Source organism: Capricornis sumatraensis, chromosome 1 (assembly GCF_032405125.1).
Source record: "Capricornis sumatraensis isolate serow.1 chromosome 1, serow.2, whole genome shotgun sequence".
NCBI classification, from domain to species: domain Eukaryota; kingdom Metazoa; phylum Chordata; class Mammalia; order Artiodactyla; family Bovidae; genus Capricornis; species Capricornis sumatraensis.
Genome location: NC_091069.1, coordinates 255,258,798 through 255,280,642, shown reverse-complemented (window position 1 = coordinate 255,280,642; position 21,845 = coordinate 255,258,798). Strand labels below are relative to the sequence as shown.

The 21,845-nt window shown below is 38.7% G+C and overlaps 1 protein-coding gene across 2 annotated transcripts in view; it reads right to left on the bottom strand.

The window, feature by feature from the left end:
• The window catches only part of TTC3 (tetratricopeptide repeat domain 3), a 112,824-nt gene that overhangs the window by 50,996 nt on the left and 39,983 nt on the right, over nucleotides 1-21,845 (bottom strand). For both annotated transcript variants that reach the window (XM_068960788.1, XM_068960712.1), the window contains exons 17-25: nucleotides 13,647-13,781; nucleotides 12,867-12,947; nucleotides 10,659-10,771; nucleotides 7,169-7,289; nucleotides 4,908-5,030; nucleotides 3,905-4,006; nucleotides 2,297-2,389; nucleotides 1,582-1,646; nucleotides 464-600 (exon numbers count right to left, since the gene is read on the bottom strand). In XM_068960788.1, the coding sequence (XP_068816889.1) occupies nucleotides 464-600; nucleotides 1,582-1,646; nucleotides 2,297-2,389; nucleotides 3,905-4,006; nucleotides 4,908-5,030; nucleotides 7,169-7,289; nucleotides 10,659-10,771; nucleotides 12,867-12,947; nucleotides 13,647-13,781 (970 nt within the window). The remainder of the gene's footprint in view (nucleotides 1-463; nucleotides 601-1,581; nucleotides 1,647-2,296; nucleotides 2,390-3,904; nucleotides 4,007-4,907; nucleotides 5,031-7,168; nucleotides 7,290-10,658; nucleotides 10,772-12,866; nucleotides 12,948-13,646; nucleotides 13,782-21,845) is intronic.

Here is a 21,845-nt window from a genome sequence, read left to right as displayed (position 1 = left end):
GTAAATCACTGAGACTGCTCCCATGTTGATCAGGGAATGCTGATGTGATGAGCATAAAACACGAGGTAATCTCTCTGGCATCTTATATGAACGGCTTCTTTACGTGAAGCAGCATACTTCAGATAATCAGTGGCTAATTTACAGTTCAAACTTATGTGTGGAATTTCAAATACTATTTTCACATTCACATTGGAGATAAGGGAACTGAGACAATTTGCCCTGTGTAAGTGGCAGGAAAGTGTTTTCAATTCCTGTATATTACTTCTAAATTCAATGTTCCTTACACCACTCCCCTTCCCATCTCAGGGTAATCAAAAGATGGTGATAGTATTAAAATACCAAGGGAAATCTAAATTTCAATTCAATTTAAGTATTAACATAAAGCCCAACAAGATGAATATTTGTATACACACTTTTTAGCAAGAATATGAGATTCTCATCATGCCTCAGACTCCCAGCATACCTCTCTGCTCTTCAGTTTTTGGTTGGTTACTTTCCCTTAGGTCCTCTTCCAGTCTTTCTTGTGCTAATTTTTTTGCTTCCTTTTTTTGGAGCTTTCGTTTCAATTTTTTGTCTTCTTTCAGCCTCAACTTCTCTAGGCTGATAGATAATTATAATTAGTGACAATTCACCTTTGTTATGAACTCAGTCAACTACTTTCCTTTGCCTACTGTAGAAGCCATTTTCCAAGTTTTCTTTTTTAGTTAGAACTTGGGACTATATCCTCTGTTCAATATCAAAAACTTTTGACACATGGTCAATTCAGTCAAAACAAGTGTACTTGTTTCATAAAAACAAGAACATCAATGACTAAGGGATTTCTAATTAAGGATGCACATATAGATCATACAGATACTATCCCCATGTATAGAAGATACCATTAGGGTAAAGAGGAATAGTAAAAAATTACTATGCAAGATAATACATGTAAATACTCGTTTCCACAGTAAAATATCATTTTCATAACCCAATAATGATCTACAACATTCAAATTTGGTCAATACGGCTACAAGAAATTCTCTTCAACAAATAATTCACCTTTTCTTTTGCTTTTTCTTGGTCACCAATGATAAAAAAAAAATAATAACTTCTTAAAGTGGAAAACAAAAAGCAGGGCAAAAAAGAAAAGAAAAAAGGACTGAATTATTTGAACAAGAAGATAACAGAAAAGTGACTAATTTTGACAGTTCGTTAAAGTATTTCAGGAGAAAGAGTCACTGGTTCAAAATGTTTGCTGAAGAGAACAAAAGGAAAGATGTTTTTGGAATTAAAGAGTAAACAACTGAGAGATAAACACGTAATTTTTATCCAAATGCCAAATCTACTGAACACGTCATTTCATAGTTCAAATGTCATTTTACTTATAAATTCAATCACTAAATAATGCTTTTTATTCAAGTTTTTAGCATTTAACTATTCAAGGTTGTCTTGAAAGTTATAAATACCTATAAAATTCACTTTAAAACTACTTATTTGGATATGTGTGCTGAGCCAATTTTTAAAACAGCATTATTTAGAAATGTGCATTTAACAGAATCATATTCTAATGGACATTATTAATCTGATTATTAAAAATCTTACCTAGAACATTTCTGTTTCAGAATAGGTCTTGGAGGAAGCTTTTCTTTAATGACCTTGTGTTCAAACTTTAAATAAAACAGAGACATCTAAAATTTGTCTCATGCTCCCATGACATTAAGCATAAAATCACAAGTTTAACAAGCATTTCAAAAGCAGAGTCAACATCCAAACTGATAGAGAACAGTAATGGTACTCTGACCCAAACAAAAGCCCAGAACACTTTAGCAACACAATTTACTGAAAAGAAGAAAAAGAGAATACACACAGTTAAAGGAGGTTAAAAAAAAATTTAGAGTAAGCAGAAGATCAAATGAATGACAGATGTCATTACAACAACCCACTCCTATAGCTCCCACGCGGTACAGCTCAAGACCCTCTCCCCCCTCCCTAAGATCCTCTACCTTGTCAACACCAAAATATTTACTGGAAATTTAAAAAAACAAGGTTATCAAAAGGAGTAAAATCAGTAAAACTGAAATGCAAAAAACCTCCCTTTGCCTTTTAGGAGACAAAAGAACACTAGAATCCTTAATTGCAAAGAATTATTATTAAAAAAAAAAAAGCAGCAGCATTCCTACATCCCATTATTTCCTATAATTTCTTATATTAAGTAACTATTTCATTCCTGGAAAATGCAAGGAAATTTACATAATATTTTATAAGGTATAAGCATTTTGGTTATCTATTTAATGAGATTTCCCCAGGGTCTACTTACTTCACATTTAACTTGACCACCACTGCTGAAGATGATAATCTTTGAAATGATTCCTTTACAATCAGGAGTAAGACAAATTCCTTGCAGAAAATCCTATTTGATTTAAAAACGGGGGGTGGGGGGGAAGGGGGTTACATCTTGGCATAATTGTACACATGTATGCCATTTTAACCACGGAACAGTCAAAATATGATCTAAAACCTTCTTCAGGAGGCACTGCAAAGTCCCTGCTCACTGCAAGCTGACTTCCAGAGCCTCCAGCTGCAGGGCTGTCCACCTGACTTGCTTGGTCATGTAAGATGAGCTGCCTTGACGTGTGCTACCATCCACACCAAAGCTTTAAGAACGCTGAGTGGACTGGCCACTGCTCTTTCCTCTAGATCACAAGAACATGTCTCAGTCACTCCTCAACCTCAATTAAAAAACAAAGTCCACAGCCCCACAGACCGGAGCTGCCACTGCCCAATCCTGGACAACTGCAAAACTGCAAGACAAGTAATGTAAGCAAGAAACAAGCCTTTCTTACTTTAAGTCATGAGACAGTTGAGTTACTTCAAGGTACCCTAGTGAAAGCTAATATACAGAGGGTACTTCAACCCAGGGGAATGGTTAGGACCACTAAGGGCATGGGTATAGCTGGTAGTGGTAGTGGTGATTGTGTCCCACTCTTTGCAACCCTGTGGACTGTAGCCCACCAGGCCCCTCTGTCCATGGGATCCTCCAGGCAAGAATACTGGAGTAGGTTGCCATGCCCTTCTCCAGAGGATCTTCCCGACCCAGGGATCGAACCTGGGTCTCCTGCATTGCAGGTGAATTCTCTGCCGTCTGAGCTACAGCGCCACTGCCCTGAGGGTATAGCTAGAGAAGCTCAATTAAAGTGAGACAAAGACATAGCACGAGCGACTCAACGGCAACAGTTCTTTGGTCACATCATCATACCTCTAGATAACAACATGAAAATATGTAAAATGTGGGCATTTATTTTTACTAAACTTGAATAATTACTTCTGCTAACATTCACCTAGCACAACCACTTTATTATTTTCTCCTCAATAAGGACAGGGGTTTATATGCGGCTAAGTAGTGTAGGGTAAGGTTCATTTTTTAAGTCCATAGTTTATATGGATCAGAAACAAAGTCTATGAATGAAGATTATTAAACTATGACTGCTCTCAAAGTATATCTGGCTAATGGTAATTAACATAATTATCTCGCTAATTAAGAGAAACCCCAACCAAATATGGCAGCACAAAATTTAAGTTGATTTCTTAGTACAAATTATCTCAAACGTTTTTAGAAAATAAAAAATTTGAGGCCCCAATTCTACATCATAACATTAAATCATTTATTTTTGATCATACATTCCCAACATAAAAGGGGAGGGTTCAACAATTTATTAAAAGCCTCTACGGTTACTGCCTTTACACTTGTACAAATGAAAAACAAAAACTTTCTACTTTATCATTAAAACTTTAATAACTTCTAGTTATGTCTCACACAAAGAGAGAAATTCATATTTACTTAAGACTTTTCTTGAAGATTCTCGGGGAAGAAAAATCAATACCCAATAAGCATATTAACAAATCCAGAAAATCTTGTTAGTCTTACCTTGTCAATTTTATCACTGAAGGTTGTTGTTTTTAACTTCTTCCAGCAGTTCATGTGAAATTCTATTTTACAATACTGGCAACAGCTGATTCGTATAAAACCCTGGGGTTTTAAAATAATTTTTAATTCACATCTTAAAAATGTCCACATACACTCTCTCTTTCACACCCACAACACATAATAAGACAGAGACCTGCATTCACCTGGCAGACACAACTAGATGTCACATTTCCTCCTAGGGGAGTATAGTACTTCCATACCCCAGATTGCCTAAGGCTGAAAACACTGAGCTTGATTGACATTCATTTCCACAATTTACAGTTGCGTATTCCTTTGGAAGTGAAAGTGTTAGTCGCTCAGTTGTGCCCAACTCTTTGTGACCCCATGGACTGCAGCCCACCAGGCTCCTCTGTCTATGGGGGTGTTCCAGGAGAGGATACTGGAGTGGTTTACAAAGTATCAAATACTTTATAAACTTTATTTCATCTGAACTACTAACGAGGGACAGCAGGCAGCTTCTATCTTCTTGAATAAACTAAGGTGCAGCGTTCTATTCACTCAATTAACTGCCACACTCAGTCTCAGATTTAGGTCTCCAGGAGTTATTCAGTGATCAGAATGATTCTTGGATTTCAATTCTTCAGATTCTTGGACTCAAATTATGTAAGAAATTAGAACTGCAGCAAATCAGGATAACTACCTCACTGTGTTTCCTGGGCTCCTAAGGAGCAGGCAGTTACATGGAACAGTGGCTAGAAGACGGAAATGGAATTAGTTAGCCTGCCTTCTCAGGTCGCCACCACTGCCCTCGGTGTTTATTTCAAGGACTCTGGGCCCCCACGTGAGGTGCTGCAGACTGAAGTCAGGGGAGGAGGCAGACAAGAGGACGCGAAGCTGCCAGCAAGGCAGAGAACTTGGGTGGCTCCAATTAAAGAATTTGTTCTGAAACCATTTTCAGGCACAATTCAGCAAGTTCATGTCCCAGTATACCCTCATTCTGTACCTTGAAGTCTGGATCGGTTATATATATCTGAATTTTGGAATATCCATGGCACTTCTGATAGCAACAAGTGGCATCCGGCACTGGAGGGAACCTGCATTCTTCAACGAATTTTTCTAACAGCATCTACAACAAAGGTTAACAAAAATAATACGACAACACTAATTCATCAATCAAATTCTTTCAATAATCTCTAGCCAGCAAAATATTTTCAGCACAGAAAGGACCAAATGCCTTTTAGCCAAGAAACTACATACAACTTATAAAGTTTTTCCTCCTGGAGAGAGGCTAATACAGAGACATGCTGAGAAAAGAATGGAAGAAAAGGACTGCACAAAAAATTTTCAGAATTTCAGACTGAATCAAAACCTTATCCTTTGTTGTAATCCTCAAACCTTATTTTACAACACATACCTCTTAAAAACCTCTTTTAAGCATTCACAGGCGCCTAATGAGGTAGAATTACCCTTAGGACTCCACTGTTCTGCCCAGAGTCACTTTACCTGGGACATCCTCCTCCCTGAATCCCTGCACCTGTGCTTGCCCATCCTCTGAAGAATTACACCACTGCCACCAAAGCCCCCAAGACTCATGCCAGGCTTCCCAGGATGGTTCATTGTTATCAATAGTTCCAATGCCTCCATCCCAGTCCAGAATAAAGAGGAAAATCCAACAGTCCCTGTTTTATTTTTTATAACAGTTTTGTTCATATATAATTCATGCACCATACAATTCATGCACTTAAAGTGTATAGTTCAGTGGTTTGTTGGTATATTCAGAGTCATGTAACCATCACCATAGCCTAAATTTAAAACATTTTCACCACCCAACAAGAAATCCCACACCCATGAGTAATCCCTCATCTTTCCTCAGTCCCCTATCCCCTGACAGCCACTAATATACTATCTGCCTTCATATATAGATTTTCCTATTGTGAGCACTTCATTGGAGGGCCAGTGGTTAACACTCTGTGTGCTTCCATTGCAGGGGGCACATGGTCGATCCCTGGTTGGGCAACTAAGATTCCAGATGCTACATGGTGTAGCCCCCAGAGAAAAAAGTCCTACTGTGGAGATTCCAGCTAAACAGAATCACACAGTATCTGGCACTTCGTACCTGGCTGCTTTCACTCAGCGTAATGTTTTCAAAGTTCATCTATGTTGTAGTATGTATCATTACTTCACTCCTTTTTATGGCCAAATGTGTTATATGGATACACCACATTTTATTTAACCATTCATCAACTAATGGCCTTTGAGTTCTTTCCACTTTTTGACTATTTTGAATAATGCTACTATGAACATTCATGTGTACGTTTTTGGGAGAACTTATGTGTTCCTGTCTCTGAGTATATTTAGAACTGAAATTGTTCAGTCATTTGGTAACTCTATCTTTAACCAATGAAGAACTGCCAGACTGTTTTCCAAAGCAGCACCACCATTTAAAATTTTATAGCAATGTATGGGGGTTCTGATTTCTCCACATCCTTGTACAACACTTGTACTGTCTTTTCGATTATAGCCACCCTAATGGGTGTGAAGTGGTACCCTGTTTTATTTGCATTTCTCTGATGGCTAATTGTTGAAAACACTTTGCACGTTTCTTATCTATTTATACAAGCTGTTGGCAGATACTCCTATGCAGATCTTTTGGCTACTTTTAATTAGAGTAAGAGTTGATTCCTATGCTTATAAAAGCTTTAGTTAAAAGCAAGTTCTGAGTATACACCAGATCCCAGTCAAGTTACATGATTTAGTCTTTCTAGAACTGGCAAAGCACCCCCATGATTCTGGACATGAGACCAATTTATACTTTTTAGGTCTTCAAATACAATATCAATAACTATAGAAAGTATAAGGAAACAATAATGTGAAATCTTCCTCTATGTACAGCCAGCACACAATAGTGCACTCTAGCCAGAATGCCTGGAGTCAAGTCAGCTCCACCATTTCCAAGCTGGTTAATCTTGAACTCATCAATGAATCTGTCTAAACATAATCTTCCTCATCTGTCAAATGGGAATAATCACAGTGCTCATCACATAGGGTTGCTGGAAGAGGTACAGGTAATAATAAATGGAAGGTGTATGATTGGCAAACAGGAAATACTCAATAAATGTTGGTGATTCCACCAGTTTTTAAAGGGGAAATGAAGGAGCTGAGGACAGAGTGTTACTACCTCTCTGTCATCTTATACGTGAGTCAAGAGCGCAGGAGTGCAGATGAGCTTTTATGGTTAGTAAGAAGTTCTATAGAAATAATTACCTTTATCTTCCCTGGCTGAGTCTCCTCAATAATCACATTACTCGTGGGCCAAGTTAACACTCCAGGAAGACGACAGATCAAGGTTCTTGCTTTCTCAAAATGATTAAGAGCTTCTAAAAATCTAAAGTCAGAATTATGAAGAAGGTATTAAAGATGTGACATGAATTTCCACTCCCCACAAGGCACAGATATTTCAAGCTTACCAGGAAGAGTACATTTGACAAATCACTGCACAGAAATATTCACAGTAACCCATATTTTCTTCAAAAACCAAGACATTATCACTCTTTGCTACTAAAGTAATATAAATTAAACACCAGTCTACCAGGACACTGGCTTTACTATGGTAGGTACACACTAGTTCATTTACAGCTGTAATTTATTTTTTAAAGTTTTCCACAATTAAAACAGAAAACTGAACAAATTTGGTTGTTTCATTTTTATTTAATTTACTAATCTAATTAAAGGAGGTCCTTGTAGTGCAACACCATAGGTCCACTTCAACTAATTAATCATAGACAGGGAAATTTTTTTAAACTTGATTCATTTAAAATGGCTATAATCAAATCCCTCTGCTGTAAAACTGTTAAAGAGCTCGTGTATTCTGGACATCCTTCTTCAGCTATAAAGCAGTTGATTATTTTAACACAACAAACGTGTATGTAAACTGTTCTACCATAAATATGATATGTTTTAGTGCCAATTTACAGTTAAAAAAAATACCAATAGATTCCCAAAGTTCATTCAACCAAAGAATACTAGAATAATGAATTATAAGGTTCTCCCAGTCTCTATTCTTCTTGTTAGACTATAAAAGCAAAAGGTTTCCTCCTGTTCTTCAAATCTTGAAACCACCTCCCAACTGAAGAAGTCATTTTTACCTTTGCGTAGATGACTTCACCTGCAGAAAAGCTAGACCACCATCCAATGTAAGATGGTTATAAACAGCAAGATTTTAAACCAGAGACTACACATTACAACAGCAAAAAACCAGCTAGCTTATTGGTCACTGGATGCCAAACTGTATTATTTTGAAATTAAAATTTAAAAGCCTTTCCACAACACTGTAAATCAACTATACTTCAATAAAATTTTTAAAAATTTTAAATGACTTTCAAAATGGTAAAACACTTCTTCACTTATCATAACCTCCATGATGTTACACATTTATGTTATTTTCCTAGATCTAGTGAATATGTGCATGTGGTCACTGCATTAAACGGGTGTGTCCTAAACAACTTACACTAAACTTTCAAATTAACTGCATTTGCTATTACCATGGAAATGATTGCAAAATCCTCACTACCTCTGATTCTTAACAGAGATGAGATGGTCAGACAGTAGCTTTAGGAAGTAAAAGAAATTTCTTTAATCTTTAAAGACCTTTAAAGAAGGTTCTAGGCAGCCTCTGAAGTTGAGTTCTCAAGAGTCCCAATGGTCTAACATTTCCTCTAAACAGTTAAGATGAAAATTTAAGGATAATTAAAAGTTATGAATAATATTCAATAAGTTAATTATTTCTTTATGAAAGTAATCTAACATACCTACCTCTATACTGGGTTTAAGTGGCAGGAACAGGGAGTTGTTTTTGTTTTTTAGAAAGCTCAAGTCATAATCCTGTCCCCTAATGCTCATAGACATTTGGGGAGGTAAGACATGAAACAGGGAACAGATATATATTAAATGTTTGAGTAAGGACTTCATCTACAAGTTCAGAAGAGAGTTTTTTTTTTCTTTCTTCTAACTCATGATGTCTTTCAACAAATATATACTTCATATTAAAACCATCCTCATACAAGTTTTGAGGGGAGAATAGGTGGCTGCAGCAAGCCAGACTTCCTGGTCCTTCACTGTCTCCTGGAGTTTGCTCAAATTCATGTTCATATAGTAAGTGATGCCATCCAACCACCTCATCCTGGTACCTGCTTCTCCTCCAGCCCTCAATCTTTCCCAGTATCAGGGTCTTTTCCATTTAGTCCACTCTTCACATCAGGTGGCCAAAGTACTGGAGCTTCAGTTTCAGTATCAGTCCTTCCAATGAATATTCAGGGTTGATTTTCCTTTAGGATTGACTGGTTTGATCTCCTCACCATCCAAGGGACTCTTAAGGACTTCTCCAGAACAATTCAAAAGTATCAATTCTTTGGCACTCAGCCTTCTTTACTCTTGGATCCATACATGACTACTGGAAAAATCATAGCTTTGACTATATGGACCTTTGTCAGCAAAGTGTCTTTGCTTTTTAATACACTGTCTAGGTTGTCACAGGTCTCCTTTCAAGGAGCAAGCATCTTTCATGGTTGCAGTCACCGTCTGCAGTGATTTTGGAGCCTAAGAAAATAAAATCTGTCACTGCTTTCACTTTTCCCCTTCTATCTGCCATGAAGTGATGGGACTGGATGCCACGACCTTCCTTAGTTTTTTTTGACAGCTGAGCTTTAAGCCAGCTTTCTTACTCTCCTCTTTCACCCTCATTAAGAGGCTCTTTAGTTCCTCTTCATTTTCTGCCATTAAGAGTGGTATCATCTGCATATCTGAGATTGATGATATTTCCCCCAGCAGTCTTGATTTCAGCTTGTGATTTATCCAGCCTGGCATTTCCCATGATGTACTCTGTATGCACATTGAAGGCAGGAGGAGAAGGGGACGACAGAGGATGAGATGGCTGGATGGCATCACCAACTCGATGGACTTGAGTTTGAGCAAGCTCCAGTAGTTGGTGATGGACAGGGAGGCCTGGCATGCTGCAGTCCATGGGGTCGCAAAGAGTTGGACACGACTGAGGGACTAAACTGAACTGACTCTGCATGTAAGTTATATAAACAGGGTGACAAAATACAGCCTTGTTATGCTCCTTTCCCAATTTTGAACCAGTCAGTTGTTCCATGTAAGGTTCTAACCGTTGTTTATTGACCTGCACATAGGTTTCTCAGGAGACAGGTAAGGTGATGTGGTATTTCCATCTTTAAAGAATTTCCCACAGTTTGTTGTGATTCACAGTCAAAGATTATGTAATCAGTGAAGGAGAAGAATACTGGAATGGTTTGCCATTCCCTCCTCCAGTGGACCACATTTTGTCAGAACTCTTTACTACGATCCGTCCTTGGGTGACCCTCCACAGCATGGCTCATAGCTTCACTGAGTAAACAAGCCCCTTCACCACAAGGCTGTGATCCATGAAGGGGTAATGTAAACCATTAATTTATATCAATTCAGTCAACAATTTATAAATGACATATACCAAAACATACAATATAAAACTTCTTGTGCCACATTATTAATGAGTTTATTAGATTCAAAATTAGAAAGCACTGATAACTGAATTGCTGACTTTAATAATTACTATTGAAATGTCAGTCCTCAAAGTGAACACAATTATCACAGTATGTAGGAAAAGATGTCAAAATCACTCCAGAACAGGGACCATCATCCCATGAGACTTCAAATGAGTTACCAGCCTAGAGCATAATGTAGTGTAGTTTCCACTAACCTGTTTTTTTTCAAATATACTTTTCCAATTCCACAGTAGGCCAAGCAATCAAGTCCCTCATTGGGGTAGTGTTCAATCATCCTCTTAAATTGGTTTTCAGCTTCAGATAACTCCTTTGGCAGCAATGAGAACAGTGATCACTTAGAGAAAAAAAGGCTGGGAACAGATTTTACCTGAAGGTTGATTCTTTTTGTATAATATTAAAAACAACTGTATACCCAAAAATTTCTATGGAAAAATTACACCTTCTGCATTTCATTTTCTTAGTAATTACATAAAATATGACCATATGGATACTCAGACACAGAACCAAAATGATCCAGCTCTGGAATGAGAAGCTGGCACTGAACATAGGCAATGCACCAAATGAGCATTTACTAACACACACACAAAGACCCAGTGTGTGCTGGCTAAAAAAGAAATAAGCTCATGGCAAAAAGACTGATTTGGATGCAAATGCACTATAACATGTATCCTAGTAAGCACTGTTCCCGTAGAGTCACAGTAATTCCAATAATGTTGCCACAATGTTTTGTGACATAAGACAAATGCTATGTCTTAAAAACAGCTATTTAGTAAAAATTTAGAACTTAAAATACATTCTTTTGACAATTCTCAACAGTGGAAGCCTCTGGGCTTTGAATGAATTTTGTTTTGGAAAAAAATCCAAAAGATATTTAGCTCAAAGTAATACTGGCCGTCACTCCATTGTGGGTGATAAAGGAAATGTCACTACAGAATGGAGTTAATAAGAAGCTCTGAAGCCAGTTCTAAAGGAGGCATTCTAAAGCAAGGGCTTTTCTGGAGTAAATACATCCATTCCTTCTGGAGATACTCTGATTGATGAAATTCTTTTAAATGTCTATCATTCTTTTAAGTTCTATCACCCTGTTTTTTTTTTAATCAAAATTAAATCAAAGTAAATTAAAAATGTAATAAACTATTTCTTCAATTCTGATGAAGCAAAATGTGATATTTATTATTACTCTGTTGAGAACATGTCGCCCTGGCTTCAAAAATCTACCAGAAAACAGAGTCAGAGAGTCCCTAATGGAAGACATGCATCTGCCACATCAGGACAAGAGAAGCAGCCTGTCATGGGAAAAACGCCCTGCAGGCTCTGTGGGCCACTCAGAGAGCGAACCTCATTAGGTAGCTGTTAGCCGAGGAAGCCTCATCTAGCCTAGGAAGCTTGGAGCCTAAGTTGGTACACAGGGTAATTTCTACCTGAGGTTAATTCTAGAACCATTTCTACTTTTTTTCAAAAATCCAACACCATGGAAAGCAGAGTATAATGCTGGGCAGTGCAGGTAAGTAAGCTTTCCAGGGGCACACTGAAGGACCCTGAGTAATGGACACCAGGTGTGCTCACATCCATACCCTGACTGCATGTGGTTATGGGAAGCATGAACTCTAGGAAATAATAAAATACCCAAGGTACTTGCTATCCAGAACTAAGAGCTATTAATATTAGCATTTTAAGTATGTTTTTAAAAATAAAACAGTATAACACAAAGCTGAACTCTCCTTTTTTAACCTCCCGAGTCCAACTCCTTTCTTCTATCACCAAATGCAACCATTACCTTAAACTTGATATATAAGGCTAGTTCATATTTTTTTCTTTTACAAGATGCAGATAGCCATAAACAATATATATTTCTGCTCTGTAAATATTCCAAATTGTACATAAGTGGTATCACATTGTTTACTACATTTCCAACTTGCCTTTTTCCCTCGATGTATTTCCAAAATCTATCATGACCCATCAGGTCTTTTACTTTTTATATTAATAAAAAGTAGATTCCCACTGGTGACCTGGCATAACTTTTTTCTAATGGAAATACAAACTAAATTTTCTTAAAAGAAAAAAAAAAACCCACAAACTAAATTAAATTTAGGCATTTCAGAAAAAATTATCATCGCTTCTCAGCCTTTTGGCCAAGATCAAGTGCAGAAAAAATTATCAAGAAAGTACACAGACAGCACTCTCTGAACTTACTGTGCTAATCATTTCATGATTTAATCAGTCAGATCATTATGTTCTACACCTTAAAATTATACAAAGCTGTATGTCAATTATCTCAGTAAAACTGGAAGAGAAAAAAAGTACACAGAAGGAAACAAGCCCAGAAGGGAGAACTATTTTAACATACCTTCTAAAGTTAATGGTGTATTTTAAGAGTCTATTATCACTGTTACAAATCTTACCTCAGGCTGTCCTATTCCAAGGAGTGAAATGGCAAGTCCATAGACTACTAACACGTAGTTAATCATGGCCAGATTCAATTGCTGTCAATAAAAATCCTCCTGTTAAATATCTGAACAGAATTCTGCCCAATTTACACCATATTATATGATAACCACAACACTAAAAGAAGTGTAAACAATCTAATTGCTATTGGGTCAAGGCCAAACAGAATTAGAAAACATCTTCTGCAAACAATTATATTGCTATGAAGTGTTTAAAACACAGAATCACTGTATCAGAATTACTTGAACATGGTTCATAATACAAAAACTGATATCATGTTCTGCATAAAAATGGGAAGAGTAACATTCTTGGGTTAGCCATAAAGTCCATTCAGGTTTTGCCATACCATCTTATGAAAAACTCAAACTTTTATGGCCAACTCAATATTTGCTCTCTCACAACCCCACATAAACTGTTTACCTACTATTTCTTTGTAGATGAAAAGACATGACTAAAGTGAATCCAAATCCTCGATTTTCTACTCTAATAAAGAGAAAAGGCCAAGAACTCTAACGAACACCAACTATAGTGCAATGAGAGTTTAAACCTGGGCTGTATAGCTAGGCCAACCATAGAGGCTGAATCAGAGCATTATCTGCTTCTCACAACCTGGAGTAGGTTCAGCCAATGTCAGCATGGTCTAAGATGCACTAAAACAACGAAGCCAAAGTTTTGGTTCTCCTCTACCTTCCTCTGAAATGCATCCACACTGATAAATCACCAGGGGGCAATTTTACCTTTATTTTTTGAGGATCTAAACCGTTGAGCAACTCTGTGAAGGCCTGGGCAGCACTGCGGCAGCGCTGCTCCAGCAAGGCCGTGTAGCCATCCTGGATTAAGCTTCTCAGCATTTTCATTATATTAGCAAAATCCTGCAAAAAAAAAAATCCTATTTCAGTAGTCTAGAGCTGTGAATGTTTAGTCTAAAACATAAGATGACAAAGTTCATCATTAAGCAGTTATACTTTATAACTGATCATAAAATATGCAAAGCTAACCTTTATGCATTATAGTCCTTTCTCAGCATCAGTTCACTTCAGTTCAGTCGCTCAGTCGTGTCTGACTCTTTGCAACCCCATGAATTGCAGCACGCCAGGCCTCCCTGTCCATCACCAACTCCTGGAGTTCACTCAGACTAACATCCATCGAGTCCGTGATGCCATCCAGCCATCTCATCCTCTGTCATCCCCTTCTCCTCCTGCCCTCAATCCCTCCCAGCATCACAGTCTTTTCCAATGAGTCAACTCTTCTCAAGAGGTGGCCAAAGTACTGGAGTTTCAGCTTTAGCATCATTCCTTCCAAAGAAATCCCAGGGTTGATCTCCTTCAGAATAGACTGGTTGATCTCCTTGCAGTCCAAGAGACTCTCAAGAGTCTTCTCCAACACCACAGTTCAAACACATCAATTCTTCGGCACTCAGCCTTCTTCACAGTCCAACTCTCACATCCATACACAACCACAGGAAACACCATAGCCTTGACTAGACGGACCTTAATCGGCAAAGTAATGTCTCTGCTTTTGAATATACTATCTAGGTTGGTCATAACTTTTCTTCCAAGGAGCAAGCGTCTTTTAATTTCATGGCTGCAGTCACCATCTGCAGTGATTTTGGAGCCCAAAAAAATAAAGTCTGACACTGTTTCCCCATCTATTTCCTATGAAGTGAGAGGACCAGATGCCATGATCTTCGTTTTCTGAACGTTGAGCTTTAAGCCAACTTTTTCGCTCTCCTCTTTTACTTTCATCAAGAGGCTTTTTAGCTCCTCTTCGCTTTCTGCCATAAGGGTGGTGTCATCTGCATATCTGAGGTTATTGATATTTCTCCTGGCAATCTAGATTCCAGCTTGTGTTTCTCCCAGTCCAGCGTTTCTCATGATGTACTCTGCATAGAAGTTAAATAAGCAGCGTGACAATATACAGCCTTGACGTACTCCTTTTCCTATTTGGAACCAGTCTGTTGTTCCATGTCCACTTCTAACTGTTGCTTCCTGACCTGCATACAGATTTCTCGAGAGGCAGGTTAGGTGGTCTGGTACTCCCATCTCTTTCAGAATTTTCCACAGTTTATTGTGATCCACACAGTCAAAGGCTTTGGCATAGTCAATAAAGCAGAAATAGATGTTTTTCTGGAACTCTCTTGCTTTTTCCATGATCCAGCGGATGTTGGCAATTTGATCTCTGGTTCCTCTGCCTTTTCTAAAACCAGCTTGAACATCAGGGAGTTCATGGTTCACGTATTGCTGAAGCCTGGCTTGGAGAATTTTGAGCATTACTTTACTAGCGTGTGAGATGAGTGCAATTGTGCAGTAGTTTGAGCATTCTTTGGCATTGCCTTTCTTTGGATTTGGAATGAAAACGGACCTTTTCCAGTCCTGTGGCCACTGCTGAGTTTTCCAAATTTGCTGGCATATTGAGTACAGCACTTTCACAGCATCATCTTTCAGGATTTGAAACAGCTCAACTGGAATTCCATCACCTCCACTTTGTTTGTAGTGATGCTTTCTAAGGCCCACTTGACTTCACATTCCAAGATGTCTGGCTCTAGATTAGTGCTCACATCATCATGATTATCTGGGTAGTGCAGATCTTTTTTTACAGTTCTTCCATGTATTCTTGCCACCTCTCCTTAATATCTTCTGCTTCTGTTAGGTCCAGACCATTTCTGTCCTTTATCGAGCCCATCTTTGCATGAAATGTTTCCTTGGTATCTCTAATTTTCTTGAAGAGATCTCATCTTTCCCATTCTGTTGTTTTCCTCTATTTCTTTGCATTGATCGCTGAAGAAAGTTTCTTATCTCTTCTTGCTATTCTTTAGAACTCTGCATTCAGATGCTTATACCTTTCCTTTCCTCCTTTGCTTTTCGCCTCTCTTCTTTTTGCAGCTATTTGTAAGGCCTCCCCAGGCAGCCATTTTGCTTTTTTGCATTTCTTTTCCATGGGGATGGTCTTGATCCCTGTCTCCTGTACAATGTCACGAACCTCATTCCATAGTTCATCAGGCACTCTAATCTTCAGATCTAGGCCCTTAAATCTATTTCTCACTTCTACTGTATACTCATAAGGGATTTGATTTAGGTCATACCTGAATGGTCTAGCGGTTTTCCCTACTTTCTTCAATTTAAGTCTGAATTTGGTAATAAGGAGTTCATGATCTGAGCCACAGTCAGCTCCGTCTGAGCACAGTCTTGTTTTTGTTGACTGTATAGAGCTTCTCCATCTTTGGCTGCAAAGAATATAATCAATCTGATTTTGGTGCTGACCATCTGGTGAAGTCCATGTGTAGAGTCTTCTCTTGTGTTGTTGGAAGAGGGTGTTTGCTATGACCAGTGCATTTTCTTGGCAAAACTCTCTTAGTCTTTGCCCTGCTTCATTCCGCATTCAAAGGCCAAATTTGCCTGTCACTCCAGGTGTTTCTTGACTTCCTACTTTTGCATTCCAGTCCCCTAGAATGAAAAGGACATCTTTTGGGGGTGTTAGTTCTAAAAGGTCTTGTAGGTCTTCATAAAACCATTCAACTTCAGCTTCTTCAGCGTTACTGGTTGGGGCATAGACTTGGATAACTGTGATATTGAATGGTTTGCCTTGGAGACGAACAGAGATCATTATGTTGTTTTTGAGATTGCATCCAAGTACTGCATTTCGGACTCTTTTGTTGACCATGATGGCTACTCCATTTCTTCTGAGGGATTCCTGCCCGCAGTAGTAGATATAATGGTCATCTGAGTTAAACTCACCCATTCCAGTCCATTTTAGTTCACTGATTCCTAGAATGTCAACGTTCACCCTTGCCATCTCGTTTGACCACTTCCAATTTGCCTTGATTCATGGACCTGACATTCCAGGTTCCTATGCAATATTGCTCTTTACAGCATCAGATTTTGCTTCTATCACCAGTCACATCCACAACTGGGTATTGTTTTTGCTTTGGCTCCATCCCTTCATTCTTTCTGGAGTTATTTCTCCACTGACCTCCAGTAGCGTAACGGGCACCTAATGACCTGGGGAGTTCCTCTTTCGGTATCCTATCATTTTGCCTTTTCATACTGTTCATGGGGTTCTCAAGGCAAGAATACTGAAGTGGCTTGCCATTCCCTTCTCCAGTGGACCACATTCAGCATACCACCATTAAAGTAGAAATTAAAACATACAGCTTCACATCTTAATTTCAACATTTCCAGTGCTGCCCATGACAGGAAAGGGTGGTTCACTTTATAATATTAAGCCGTGTTCTCTTTACCAGACTAGACAGTGTTTCGAAGTTTTAACAGCACAAATGGAGAACATTAACCATCATTTAAGTACATATATTATTTGGCTGAGACTTGAACGATTAGACAAGTAAGAACAAGCAATCAATTTACAGGTCACTATCAGATTTCAACAACTGCCCTCATGTCCTGAAACAAACCCTAATTCTCAGCAAGAAATGGCTACTTCAATCAGTAGCTCTATTCCTGCCTAACCATGTACTTGAATATAATTAGAATTATATATTATAATACTAGGTTAAATGCAAAGGAAAGAGCATAAAGAAAAAACTGCTATAATGCATCCTGAAATAAAGTGAGAAAACTTTATAATCTGAATATACATGAGCATATACATTATAATTTGAATTCAGATTTCAGTCACATGGCAATAGCTATAGGCCAGAAAAGTTGTATGGGGACTGGAGAAATAAGACTACAGGCTAAACTTACATCTCCCCACGTCTTGACATACATGTGCACGTAGTTCACTGGAGCAGAAAATGCAAATATGTGCATGACATTCCTCACTGTTTCTAACAATGAGGATCCAAAACACACAGAGGGAAAAACAGTCTGGTCACAAACAAAGCTACCTATTGCTTTTTGTCCAATGGATCAAAGTTTAAGAGAATTTTACCCCTGAATACACATAGAAAAGAGCAGGTCTGACATAAACTTGGTATCTGCTATACAGTATTTAAATAGCTCAACAGCCATATTTGTTATAATAAGAATTTTAACACTTACAGAAGATGATGTACTATCTACACACATACTAGTTTATTAGCCTTGAATGAACTAATTTCATTCTAATCTTTCATTCTAGAAAACAGATCCATTTGCCTTATGTTTCCATTGGAAATTAATCCTCTCAATACAGTACAAGTTAGTGGTCTGTACTGAAAGCTCCACGAGTGGGCTGAATGGCACTGCCAGTCCTCGGCATACACAGGGGCCTAAGTAAAAGTGTGTTAAACAAATGAAAGCTCAAAAATAACTATCATTTTTATTTAAGCAATTTTTTGTCTTTACAAACTATCATTAATATTTAAGTCCCTCAGTCTTTAGGATAGTTCAGTTCAGTCGCTCAGTCGTGTCCGACTCTTTCCAACCCCATGAATCACAGCACGCCAGGCCTCCCTGTCCATCACCATCTCCCAGAGTTCACTCAGACTCACATCCATCGAGTCCGTGATGCCATCCAGCCATCTCATCCTCTGTCGTCCCCTTCTCCTCCTGCCCCCAATCCCTCCCAGCATCAGAGTCTTTTCCAATGAGTCAGCTCTTCACATGAGGTGGCCAAAGTACTGGAGCTTCAGCTTCAGCATCATTCCTTCCAAAGAAATCCCAGGATTGATCTCCTTCAGAATGGACTGGTTGGATCTCCTTGCAGTCCAAGGGACTCTCAAGAATCTTCTCCAACACCACAGTTCAAAAGCACCAATTCTTCAGCACTCAGCCTTCTTCACAGTCCAACTCTCACATCCACACATGACCACAGGAAAAACCATAGCCTTAGGATAAGTAAACTCAAAATAAAGTGACAATTTAAACACTGTTAGGTGGGAGGGGGGTTCATGTTTGGGAACACATGTAAGAATTAAAGATTTTAAAATTAAAAAAATAAAAAAAAATTAAAAAAAAAAATTTTCTTTTAAAAACGTGATAAGTAAAAAAAAAAAAAAATAAAAATAAAAACATTGTCACTATTGCCAAAAAAAAAGGAAATTCTAAAAAAGCTTTCACACAACTAATTAGAAAGTTGTTGAAACTAATTAGGAAACATTAAAAATGCTTGAAACTTGCTTCATTCCAACAGACCTTAAAAAGAAATGTCATATATACCTAAAATAGATAAAAGAATTTTAAAATGACTTACATATTGAAATAAGTATTGTGTTCCATGTTAATATTCATTTGGGGGAATTTAAATCCAGTATTTTAGAAGAAACAGATCTGTATTTACAGAGCACTGAATTGTCAAAGCAGACTTGTATGAATCACATTTAACCAAAACAAACAACTCTTCACCGAAAATAGTCTATAGGTATTCAACGACTGGAATAGTGACTAGTTATGGTTGGTTCTGGAAATTCTGGATTCTGTTGTTTGTTCAGTCCCGTCTGACTCTTTGCGACCCCATGGACTACAGCACACCAGGCTTTCCTATCCTTCACCATTTCCTGGGGTTTGCTTACACTCTTATCCATCGAGTCAGTGATGCCATCCAACCGTCTCATCCTCTGTTGTCCCCTTCTCCTACCTTCAATCTTTCCCAGCATCAGGGTCTTTTCCAAGGAGTCAGCTCTCGCATCAGATGGCCAAAGTACTGGAGCTTCAGCTTCAGCTTCAGCATCAATCCTTCCAATGAAGATTTAGGGTGATTTCCTTTAGGATGGACTGGTTTGATTTTCTTGCAGTCCAAGGGACTCTCAAGAGTCTTCTCCGAAATCACAGTTCAAAAGCATCAATTCTTCGGCACCCAGCCTTTTTCATGGTCCAGCTCTCACTTCCATACATGACCACTGGAAAAATCAGAGCATTGACTAGATGGACCTTTGTCAGCAAAGTAACGTCTCTGCTTTCTAACATGCTGTCCAGGTTTGTCATAGCTCTTCTTCCAAGGAGCAAGTGTCTTTTAAATTTCATGGCTGCACTTACTGTCCGCAGTGATTTTGGAGCCCAAGAAAATAAAGGTTGGTCACTGTTTCCATTGTTTCCCCATCTATTTGCCATGAATTGATAGGACCAGTAGTGACGGGACCAGGGCTTCTTTAGTGGCTCAGACAGTAAAGTACCTGCTTGCAATGCAGGAGACCCAGGTTCCATTGCTGGGTCGGGAAGATTCCCTGGAGAAGGAAATGGCAACCCACTCCAGTATTCTTGCTTGGAAAATCCCATGGATGGGGAAGCCTGGCAGGCTACAGACCACAGGGTTGCAAAGAATTGGATACGACTGAGTGACTTCACTTTCTCTTTGAAGTAAGAAGCAGATAGTGTTAAGTCCACTGACTTTGTTCTTTTGATCGGACCAGATGCCATGATCTTTGTTTTTTTGAATGTTGAATTTTAAGCCAGTTTTTTCACTCTCCTCTTTCACCTCCAACAAGAGGTCTTTTAGTTCCTCTTTGCTTTCTGCCATAAAGGTGGTGTCATCTGCGTATATGAGGTTATTGATATTTCTCCAGGCAATCTTGATTTCAGCTTGGGCTTCATCCAGCCCAGCATTTCGCATCATATACTTTGCTTATAAGTAAGCAGGGTGACAATATACAGCCTTGACATACTTCTTTCCCAATTATGAACCAGTCCATCATTTCATGTCTGGTTCTAACTGTTGCTTCTTGACCTGCATACAGATTTCTCAGGAGGCAGGTAAGGCGGTCTGGTATTCTCATCTCTTTAAGAATTTTCCACAATTTGTTATAATCCACAGAGTCTGTTAATGTTTCTATTTCTTTATGAGTTTTTATAAGCTGGATTTTTCTAGAAATTTGTCTTTTTCATCTATATACATTTTCAAGTTTCTTGGTATAATGTTCATAATACTATTTTGATACAGTAATTGTCAAAGTAAAGAGTCTGTGAGTAGTGTGCCTTTTCCATTCTTGAAATTGCTTTATTGTATGTTCTTTTATCAGTTCATGTGTGCTGAGTCCTTTCCAACTCTTTGTGGCCCCAGGGAATTTTCCAGGCAAGACAACTGGAGTGGGTTGCCATTTTCTTCTCCAGAGGATCTACCCAACCCAGAAACAGAACCTAAGTCTCCTGCATCTCCTACACTGGCAGGCAGATTCTTTACTACTAGCATCACCAGAGAAACCCATCAGTGTCCGCTGCTGTTATTCAGTTGCTCAGGCGTGTCTCTTTGTGACCCCATGGACTGTAGCACACCAGGCTTCCCTGTCCATCACCAACTCCCGGAGTTTACTCAAACTCATGTCCATTGAGTCGGTGATGCCATCCAACCACCTCATCCTCTGTCACCCCCTTCTCCTGCCTTCAATCTTTCCCAGTATCAGGGTCTTTTCTCATGAATCCACTCTTCACATCAGGTGGCTTAAGTATTGGAGATTCAGCACCAAGTCCTTCCAATGAATATTTAGGACTGATTTCCTTTAGGATTGACTGGTTTGACCTCCTTGCAGTCCAAGGGACTCTCAAGAGTCTTCTCCAACACCACAGTTTAGTTTCCATGCTGCTGCTGCTAAGTTGCTTCAGTCATGTCCGACTCTGTGCGACCCCATAGACAGCAGCACACCAGGCTCCCCCGTCCCTGGGATTCTCAAGGCAAGAACACTGGAGTGGGGTGCCATTTCCTTCTCCAATGCATGAAAGTGAAAAGTGAAAAGTGAAAGTGAAGTCGCTTAGTCACGTCTGATTCTTAGCGACCCCATGGACTGCAGCCTACCAGGCTCCTCCATCTATGGGATTTTCCAGGCAAGAGTACTGGAGTGGGTCACTGGTGTATAAATTTTATTTATGTTGTCAAAGATGAAGAGTCAACTTTTAGCTCTGTGGATCCTTTATGTGTTGTTCCATTTCATTACTTTCTTTTTCTTTCAATAGGTAAGAAGTAGACTTATTCCAGTCCATTCTAAAGGAGATCAGTCCTGGGTATTCTTTGAAAGACTGATGCTAAAGCTGAAACTCCAATACTTTGGCCACCTCATGCGAAGAGTTGAC